At 44.6% G+C, this 9,602-nt stretch overlaps 1 protein-coding gene across 1 annotated transcript; it reads right to left on the bottom strand.

Annotated features, from left to right (window-relative positions):
* Positions 1–1,604: 1,604 nt before the first annotated feature.
* LOC122563421 (protein ripply1-like) lies at positions 1,605–8,608 on the bottom strand. Its single transcript, XM_043717164.2, has 4 exons — positions 8,420–8,608; positions 5,091–5,166; positions 3,698–3,774; positions 1,605–1,857 (listed from the first exon to the last, which is right to left on the bottom strand). Exons 1-4 carry the CDS (start codon positions 8,503–8,505, stop codon positions 1,719–1,721), a joined length of 378 nt encoding a protein of 125 aa, XP_043573099.1. The 5' UTR covers positions 8,506–8,608; the 3' UTR covers positions 1,605–1,718.
* Positions 8,609–9,602: the final 994 nt, after the last annotated feature.

Consider the following 9,602-nt stretch of genomic DNA (forward strand, 5'->3'; position numbering starts at 1 on the left):
AATTAAATAGTATCATGGTTATAGATGGTGAGTGGTGATCTGATTGAGGTTGGGGTGTGGGATAGTGGCTTTTAATTTGAATTAATATTCAGACGATTATTTTCTTAACTCTCCAGTACTTTTCCCACTGCTCCTAAAGATACAATTCTAAATACCTTGGCTCTGACTAGATTCCAGTTTCTTCAGTCTCTCTTCCTGGCCATTATTTTCTCTCTCTCAGCTCTCACTTTCTCTTTTTCTCATTATTCCTTTAAATTCTTTCATTCCCTCAGTCACTGTCTTTCCCTGTAATGTTCTCCTTCTCTATTTCCAGTGAGCACAAAGCATGTGAATAATTTCCCCTTTTCTCCACTAAGCACTTTCAGTTACTACTGGGGATGTTACAGGAAGCGATTACAGTGTCTCCCTAGGCCCTTCAGTCTCTGTCTACCTCAATTACTTCGCCGATCTGAAACTGTCAGTGCCAACTGAATAAGCTATTTGGGAACAGAACTGATGGCATCATTAGAAAATGATTCAGTAGCAGACTGGGAGACTCTGGAATCAGTTTAGCAGAACATATATATTGATGGGCTTAAAAAGATCAAGAGCCATCTTTGGGGCTTTAGTCAAACACTAGCTTTTGAATGTTAAAACATACTTTATAGTCCTTCATGTCATTTTGTTTTTTAGAAATTTAACAAACGTTTTACTTGTGTTGTATAGTCCGATCATTAATTGTCAGATTGAGTTTCTCATTTAATTAACATTCAGGCTTTGGTTGAACTTCTGCACTTCCACCTTTTGGTTTGTAGTTTAATCTGAATGCTTTAGTCTTAAATCAAAGTGTCTTCAGTCAGTGCTGGCTGAGAAGCAGCCCTGCACAAACAGGATACCCTGCAGCTTTTGAACGGGTACATGTTACAGAAAGCCTTAAGGCTGCAACTATAGCAACTCGTTATGGTTCTGGAGGCACCTTCTACAAGACTTAATACTAAACCTAACGGTGGAGAAGTGGCAAAATGTGTTTTACTCAACCGCGTTTGGATGTGATATACTATCCTGCCACAAGGTGGTGCTGGACAGCCACATTTCAATTTTAGGTTTTATGGAGCTGATTTCGGTTTTCTTTTGTAACTGATTCTCTGACCGGTTGGGATGTAATTCTCTGGTGACTCTCCTGTACCTCTCCCAACCCAATGGATTATCTTCACCCGTCAGTCCTAGGTACTTGCTTTATGGCTGTAAACAGCATCATAGCTGATTGCTGTTTGCACTTCCAATGCACGCAGCTTGCCATTTAATTCCGTGATTGTATAAAATGGGTTCTAGTGAATCGGTAACCAGTTTCAGATCACTCTTCATTTGCAGTTCTACTGACCTCTACTTCATTCATTCTGCAACAGGAATCATGGGCAACATCTAAAGGTTGGGAACTGTGGCTAATTTTCTATTGTTCCAGTTCAGGCTAAGTATTACCCTTACTTCCAGTTTACATTTAAACAGTTTAACAAATCCTAAAGACACATATGTGATAAAAACTTTAATTTTCAAAATTAGTTCAATCTTAATAAATAAAAAAACTAATACATTTAAAGTTTAATTATAAATTAATATGTAAATATACAGAATAGAGATCAATAACTCTCAGCTGATAAGACCCTATATGTATTGCATCAACTACATATCCACAATTGCAGTAAACATTAGTGTGCTTGCACAATGGATCCTGTCTCAGATTAACTCTCATCTTCATTCTCTGATTCGCTATCACTCTCCTGATAAAATGAGATTGTTGCCTGCACCGGGAAATTCGCCAAGAGATGAGCTGCATCTTCGTATAAATAATCAAACTGTTTAGATTTTGGCCACAGAAGTCTGTGAAAAAGAAGGGAGAATAGTGTTTCAGTGTTCCACACTCTCTGATCTGGCCACATTTTCATTTCTGATGATAGGAGCTGGTAAACCAGGAGAGGTTCCTCATTAGTTGTTCTCTGTTCCATACCCTCAGACACTTTCAAGTTAAAACTCTCATCCTCATACACACTCTCTCTTTACTGCTTCCCAGCTGCACTGAAATCCTGAGCTTCTCTGATACTGGTCCCTTGCACATTTCTCCATCTCTTCCCCCTCCCCACCTGCTATCTCCTTCTTTGTCCCACCCCAACCTTCACTCTCATGTTGCTCCTTTGTCCTTCCCTCCATCTCAGCTTTCCCTTCTCCCTGCGTCCTTCCTTCCCTCTCCCTTTTTCCCTCATTATTTCTCCCTCTGTTATATTGTTACACTATTCATAAAGAAATAGGAACAAATTGCTATGAAAATGGGCATAGAGGGTGGCACATTTACTGTTGAACTGCGATCACGTGCTGATTAACAACTGATTAGCCTCTCAGCTGCTTGGAGAGTTGAAAGAAATATACTCAATGATGCTTTGGCATTTTGAGCCCAGAGTGTGACAGAACATATAACATTCTCTATCTGTCCCTCCTGCCTTCCCAGAATCCTTCCTTACTTCCCACCTTCCTATCTTCACTTCTTCTTGTCTAACCTTCTCTCTTTCTCACTCTCTTCCCCATCTTCCTCCATCCCTTCAACCACCTTTAGTGGCTATGATCACGTGCTCAGGAATTTCCTCACCAGATCCTTCTGTCTGTTCCTCTTACATTGTAATTCTCCTTAAAACCAGCTCTCAGATCAAACATTTGATCACCTGACCAAAGATCAGGTTTGCTGCTGTCTCTTTTGTCTCTCATTAAAGTCATTGTTCATGTTAAAAGTGCTTCTGAAATGCAGGTTACTTTTGAAAAGTGAAGGGCTGCAGATGCAGATGACTGTCACCCTTGTATGCATTTGTTTTGTCCTGAAGAAGATGAAGTGGCAGGGAAATGTTCATTTTCCACTTCAGGCTCTTATTGTCAAACTGCGCACTTTGAGTACAACAAACTTTAAAAATATTTGCATTTAAATAGCACTTTTCACAACTTTGAGATGTCTCAAAGTGTTTATTTACATTTTTAGAGTGTGTAGCCATTGTTGCATTGGCAGAAACATGGCAACCTGTTTATGCATTGCAAGATTTCACAAACAACAATGTAATTATAAATACAGAAAAAAGCTTCCCTCTCCCCACACTCCCAAACTCAGAAATAACAGTCCTACTGCAGAAATTGCCCATTACAAACTGACTTGAGGATTGTTGGAATGATATTTCCAAAATATGCGTCTTGACAAAATCTTGATCCTTCACCACATGTTTCAATTGACATTGCAAGTCAGTTCACTTGGGATGGGGCAGTTTAAACATGCCCCCATCCCTCTCCCACCAAAGCCATAGGATCGGTGGGTTTGCCCCTGACCAATACTGAAACCTTGCTGTAGTCAATCATTGAGGTCACAGCTAGATCTAACATTGCAGTTCTACTAGGATGGGCCTCACCAAGTTGATACTCAAAGCCTCAGTGTCTTAGGTCAGGCAGGAAGGGCGACTGATTGGATGAGGTACAGAGGATCAGCGTGTGTAGGCCTCATGTCCCAGTGAGAGTGTTATTCTGGTGCGGAAAGAGAGAATGTAAGGGTTTGGAATAACAAGGTCCCCTGGTCACCGAAGCCCATCATGTTTAAACTGGACACCAAATACATGCTCATCAGATATTTATTGCTCACAGTTCCCTCCTCCTGAAAATCAGCAACACAATTAAATTCCCATGGTGTACTTACTTGACCGGATGTCGAAATGCTGGGACTTTATCTCCGCTAAGTGTATGCTGAGTTCGCTCGCTCTCGGAGACATTCAGCTGCAACAGAAAGGTGAGGATTTTGGGGCTGGAATAAATACCACATTCTTTACACTAAAAACAATAAGTGCTGGAAACACTCAGCAAATCTGGCGGCATCTGTGAGGACAGAAACAGTGACTCTTTAAGGCGAATATGATTCTTTTTCAGAACCACATTCTTCGTCTTCACTTCATAGTCTTAGAGACACCTAAGGTTCTAATACAGTGAAGATATCAATCTGGGGCAAGATACAAGTTATTGCACACTCACACAGGGCATCACATACCCATACTGAGCAGCACACAGCCATTCTCCCTGAGTTTATGAGCTGTGTTATAAGGAGATGCCCACATGAGAGTTCCTGTTGGGCGGCACGGTGGCACAGTGGTTAGCACTGCTGCCTCACAGCGCCAGAGACCCGGGTTCAATTCCCGACTCAGGCGACTGACTGTGTGGAGTTTGCACATTCTCCCCGTGTCTGCGTGGGTTTCCTCCAGGTGCTCCGGTTTCCTCCCACAGTCCAAAGATGTGCAGGTCAGGTGAATTGGCCATGCTAAATTGCCCGTAGTGTTAGGTAAAAGGGGTAAATGTAGGGGAATGGGTGGGTTGCGCTTCGGCGGGTCGGTGTGGACTTGTTGGGCCGAAGGGCCTGTTTCCACACTGTAAGTAATCTAATCTAAAAACTCATGTGTGTTTGGGATTTGAGTAGAGCTAGCAATGGGTATTGAAGGAGGAAAGAGTACCTTTCTCACAGCCACTACCTACTGCGTAGCAGCATAGCCAGGGCTTCTAGTTAGTGCTGGTCACTGTGAACTGCAGTGTGAACAACATGAGGACTCCCACTCTTCATCACCAGGCCCATCAGCTGACAGCAGAGTCTGACTCAGCCGTGAGACCCTTTCTGGCCAAGAATCCACCAATGTTCACTATTCATTATGAAGAATTATCACTGGAGGGTGAGGCATTTGAGGGTTGGAAGTTATAATTGAACAACAAACAGAAAGGAAAATGTGTTGCTGGAACAGCATAGCAGGTCAGGCAGCATCCAGGGAACAGGAGAATCGACGTTTCGGGCATAAGCCCTTCTTCAGGAAACCCATTCCTGAAGAAGGGCTTATGCCTGAAACGTCGATTCTCCTGTTCCCTGGATGCTGCCTGACCTGCTGCTCTGTTCCAGCAACACATTTTCAGCTCTGATCTCCAGCATCTGCAGACCTCACTTTCTCAACAAACAAAAAGACAAAACATTGGAAGAGGCCAGTGTTAAACCCAGAGTTGTGACAGCAACACACTGGTTAATGGAGAGAGAGAGAGAATTGTTGAACCAAACTTACTGTTATCATCTGTCTTTGTTGTTCCCTTGCAATATCTTTGGGTGTGACTAACCATGGTCTCCAAACACTGCCGGCACTGTTAATAGAAACACAACCAACTGGGTTAAGGAAGCAGGGACAGCAAGTTTGGAGAAATCAGGACAATCAGAAGCTTGTAAACTCTACTTCAGTGTTGTCTTCCTTATTACCTCTTTATGCTCTCGCGGGATGTGGGGCTTCATTGGCAATACTGGCATTTGTTTCCTGTCCCAATTTGTTCTTGAACTAAAGGGCTTGCTCAGGTATTTCAAAGGGCAGTTAAGAGTCAACCACATTTTGGTAGGTCCAGAGTCATATATAAGAGGGAGGATGGCAGACTGCCTAATGGACATTAGTGAAATGGGTGGGTTTTAAACAACAATCAATTAAATCTGTCCTTATCAATATCATGAGACAAACTTTATAATTGCAAATTTATTAACTGAAATGAAATTCCACCATCTGCCGTGTTGGGAATTGAACCTAGCACCACCATCTTCCCCTTCAACTATCTGTTAGAGAAAGCTTGCGTGGCTGGGCTCCTAAATTATCAACACGTTCTGAGTCTGAGCTACCCCTAACCTTTGTCTGTCGCTCAGTGGGTTGCACTCTAGCCTTTGACTTGAACTCATAGGTTCAAGTCTATAACCCAGTCTGGCTCACCAAGTGGGAAGATTAAGGGAAGTCTATGCAGAGGTGCTGTTGTTTAGGTGAGATGTTATCATTTTGCAAAGAAGCTGGAGAGTTCTTCCTGGTGTCCTGAATATTAACCAACAACACAGAGACTGAATATCTCTTCATTCTCACATTCCTGTGTCTGGAGCACGCCATGCTTAATTTAATCTCCTACAAAGTTTGTGAGAAGATTTGTAGCTCGGGTGCTCGTTGTTGTGGTTCTGTTCGCCGAGTTGGGAATTTGTGTTGCAGACGTTTCGTCCCCTGTCTAGGTGAAATCCTCAGTGTTTGGAAGCCTCCTGTGAAGCGCTTCTGTGATGTTTCCTCCTGCATTTATAGTGGTTTGTCTCTGCCGCTTCCGGTTGTCAGTTCCAGCTGTCCGTTGCAGTAGTCGGTATATTGGGTCCAGATCGATGTGCTTATTGATTGAATCTGTGGATGAGTGCCATGCCTCTAGGAATTCCCTGGCTGTTCTCTGTTTGGCTTGTCCTATAATAGTAGTGTTGTCCCAGTTGAACTCATGTTGCTTGTCATCTGCGTGTGTGGCTACTCAGGGTAGCTGGTCGTGTCGTTTCATGGCTAGTTGGTGTTCATGGATGCGGATCGTTAGCTGTCTTCCTGTTTGTCCTATGTAGTGTTTTGTGCAGTCCTTGCATGGGAATTTGTACAAACAGGACAAACAGGAAGACAGCTAATGATCCGCATCCATGAACACCAACTAGCCACGAGATGACACGACCAGCTATCCTTAGTAGCCACACACGCAGATGACAAGCAACATGAATTCGACTGGGACAACACTACTATTATAGGACAAGCCAAACAGAGAACAGCCAGGGAATTCCTAGAGGCATGGCACTCATCTGCAGATTCAATCAATAAGCACATCGACCTGAACCCAATATACCGACCACTGCAACGGACAGCTGGAACTGACAACCGGAAGCGGCAGAGACAAACCACTATAAATGCCGGAGGAAACATCACAGAAGCGTTCCCAAGCACTGAGGATGTCACCTAGACAGGGGACGAAACGTCTGCAACACAAATTAATCTCCTACGTTACAGAAATGAAATGATTGCATGCCAACACTACTTCTTTGGATGTAAATTGCTTTAAGTCATCCTCAGGTTTGAGAAGGCTATAGACTACATTGACTATTCCCTTCATATCCATAAGTTGCACACATCAACAGGGCAGGCGCAATGCTTCCTCCCAGGAAGCTGTTGCTGTACACAGACACCAGCTGGAGATTGGCTCCTCATGTAAACAATGGTTTGTTGCTGATCCCCAATGAGCATAACTCTGTCTATTGGGGCTGTAACACGTCACTGGTATAGCAAACAGCATTTGTCCCATGACAGACTATTCTCTATCATATCACCAGAGTCAAACTGCTTTGTAACTTCAGTTCACTGATGGTTCAGTTGGTAAGAGCTGAGGTAACCAGAGTAGTTAATAGGGGTTTCATGGCTTAAATCTCTGTCTGGAGTTGGAATGTTTTCCATTTGGAAGTGCTAGCACTGGATTTAGTACTCAAGAGGGAAATCAGCCAGCTTTCCTGTTTGTTATTCTTAATTGATTCCCGCTGGATATGTCTCTGCATGTACCTTGGGTAATGACACTTACAGGAGAGATAAACATTAGTAGGCCACTGAGCCCATAGAGACTATTCTCTCACTCAGATAGTTTGTCACTATTCTGCACCTCAGCTCCATTTACCTGGTCTTGCTCCATATCCTTTGATACCATCCCCACAGAAACTCCAGTGGACCTCTCCCCCCAACTTTTTGAGAGTGAGGATTCCAGACAGTCCTTTTTGATTTCCCTCCTGAATAACAACTCTGGTTTTAAGATTGTTCTGGACTCCCATAGTGGTTCACATTTTGTAAAATCCTTTGATCGGGTCACCCTTCAACCGCATTAAGCTAAGGAAAATACGACGCAAGGCTATGAAACCTGACCTCTCAACGTAACCCAGGAAAGCCTGGCGTAATTCTGGTGAATTTGGATAAACTCTTTCAAGGGCAACTGAGCTGCTACCCCCACGACTCGGAATGGGTCCCTGCAGCATCACTTGCCCCCTTTTGTACATCATCCTCTTGAGATAAGGATCATCTTTATTACTTTTGATTACTTTCTGTACCAGTGCTCGAGTTTACAGTAATGTGTAACACGCCCAACCCTCTCTGCTCCTCCAATGGTCTCTAGCCATTAAAGAAAATACCTGATTTGTTGTTATTTTATGCTTCCATACACTGAACGCCGCCTGCCATTTTTTTTAAATTCTGCTCACTGTCTCTCTCAGGGCGCCCTGTCAACTTGGTGTCATCAGAAACTTGGACACGAAACTCTCTTGAGTGAGGACTCCGGGAAGACGTGGGGATCCCGAGTAATTATTACATCTCACTGAACAGACTGTGTCTATATGTGTATATATACAATGTATATATAGCACTGCTCCCAGACACCACCCACAGCTCAGAGAGAGAAACAGGAAGCTTGCAGTGGGTAACTTTGGGTTAGAGTGTTAAACTCAGCGCTGAGCCCCCATTTCATCTGCAGTTCGCTCGATGCTAGCACCCCGAAACTAAAACGCTCCCGGTTTCCCTGTCGGTGGCGCTGGGAATCCTACCTCAGCCCTCCTGGCTGCTGAGCACTGGGATCGTGCAGGCAGCAGCACAGCCGGCTCCGGGCTCCTGACACTGTATTCCCCTCCATCTGGGATTGATGCCTGGGATCAATGCTGGATGTGGTGCTGATTTCCCCAGCCGCTACCGCTGCTGCTGCTCCTTTCCTGGGATCAGGTGGGAATCGGAATGACCCTGTCTGCTTCCCTGTCCTTTTTATCCAGAGCCTGGCCTCCCCGCAGACTCACTGTGGAAAGGGATAGGCTGCCAGCTGGGGGTCTTGCCCCTGCGATAAAGTCAGTGGTTGTGTCAACATTGTGGGGAGGGGGCCAAATGCTGGCCTTGGGTCGCAGCTCCAGGCCCCCCCCCCCCCCACCCCTGCAGGAAGCAGCAGGGACAGTGTCAGGCAAAACAGAGTGCAGTCAGCAGAGAGAGAGGGGGCTGGCTCCAGTCTGTCACCCTCCTGGCATACTTTCCCACCCCGTCCATCATTAACAGGCAGCAATGAGAAGCTGTTAATCTCCCAACACCTCACAACCAGCGGGGCTGCTGCCTGCCCCCTCCCAGGCTCAGGGAGACTAGGCTGGGCACTGAGCAGTCTGAGGGTTAGCAGGAGCTGGCCTCTGTCAGGCTTTTTTGGGGCTTGGGGAAGGGTGGGGGGTATGGGGAATCAAAGCTGGGCTCTATCCAAAGCTCCCAAAGTCACAAACATGAAATCTTCATGAAAAGTACTATGGATGCTGTAAATCAGAAACAAAAACAGAAATTGCTGGAAAAGCTCAGTGTGTTGAAGATGAAGTTTTCAATGAACAGTGGGATTGTCTGATACATTGCTGCTTTATTGTGTTCCAGACTCACAGAGATGTACAGCACAGAAACAGACCCTTTGGTCCAACTCGTCCATGCTGACCAGATATCCTAAGTAAATCTAGTCCCATTTGCCAGCATTTGGCCCATATCCCTCTAAACTCTTCCTATTCATATACCCATCCAAATGCCTTTTAAATGCTGCAATTGTACCAGCCTCCACCACTTTCTCTGGCAGCTCATTCCATACACGTACCACCCTCTGTGTGAAGAAGTTGTCTCTTAGATCCCTTTAAATCTTACCCCATTCATCTTAAACCTACATATTCTAATTTTGGACTACCCCATCCTGGGGAAATGACCTTGTCTATTCACTCTATC

The sequence above is a fragment of the Chiloscyllium plagiosum genome, unplaced genomic scaffold (assembly GCF_037043375.1).
Source record: "Chiloscyllium plagiosum isolate Xiang-an unplaced genomic scaffold, Cpla_swu_hap1 HiC_scaffold_30, whole genome shotgun sequence".
Classification (NCBI taxonomy): Eukaryota; Metazoa; Chordata; class Chondrichthyes; order Orectolobiformes; family Hemiscylliidae; genus Chiloscyllium; species Chiloscyllium plagiosum.

Coding starts and splice junctions, on each gene's coding strand:
- LOC122563421 (XM_043717164.2), bottom strand. CDS start 8,505: ATGGAGGGGAATACAGTGTCAGGAGCCCGGAGCCGGCTGTGCTGCTGC. Junction 5,167..8,419: donor CAGCAGCCAGGAGGGCTGAG/GTAGGATTCCCA, acceptor TTCTATTAACAG/TGCCGGCAGTGTTTGGAGAC. Junction 3,775..5,090: donor AACAAAGACAGATGATAACA/GTAAGTTTGGTT, acceptor TTTCTGTTGCAG/CTGAATGTCTCCGAGAGCGA.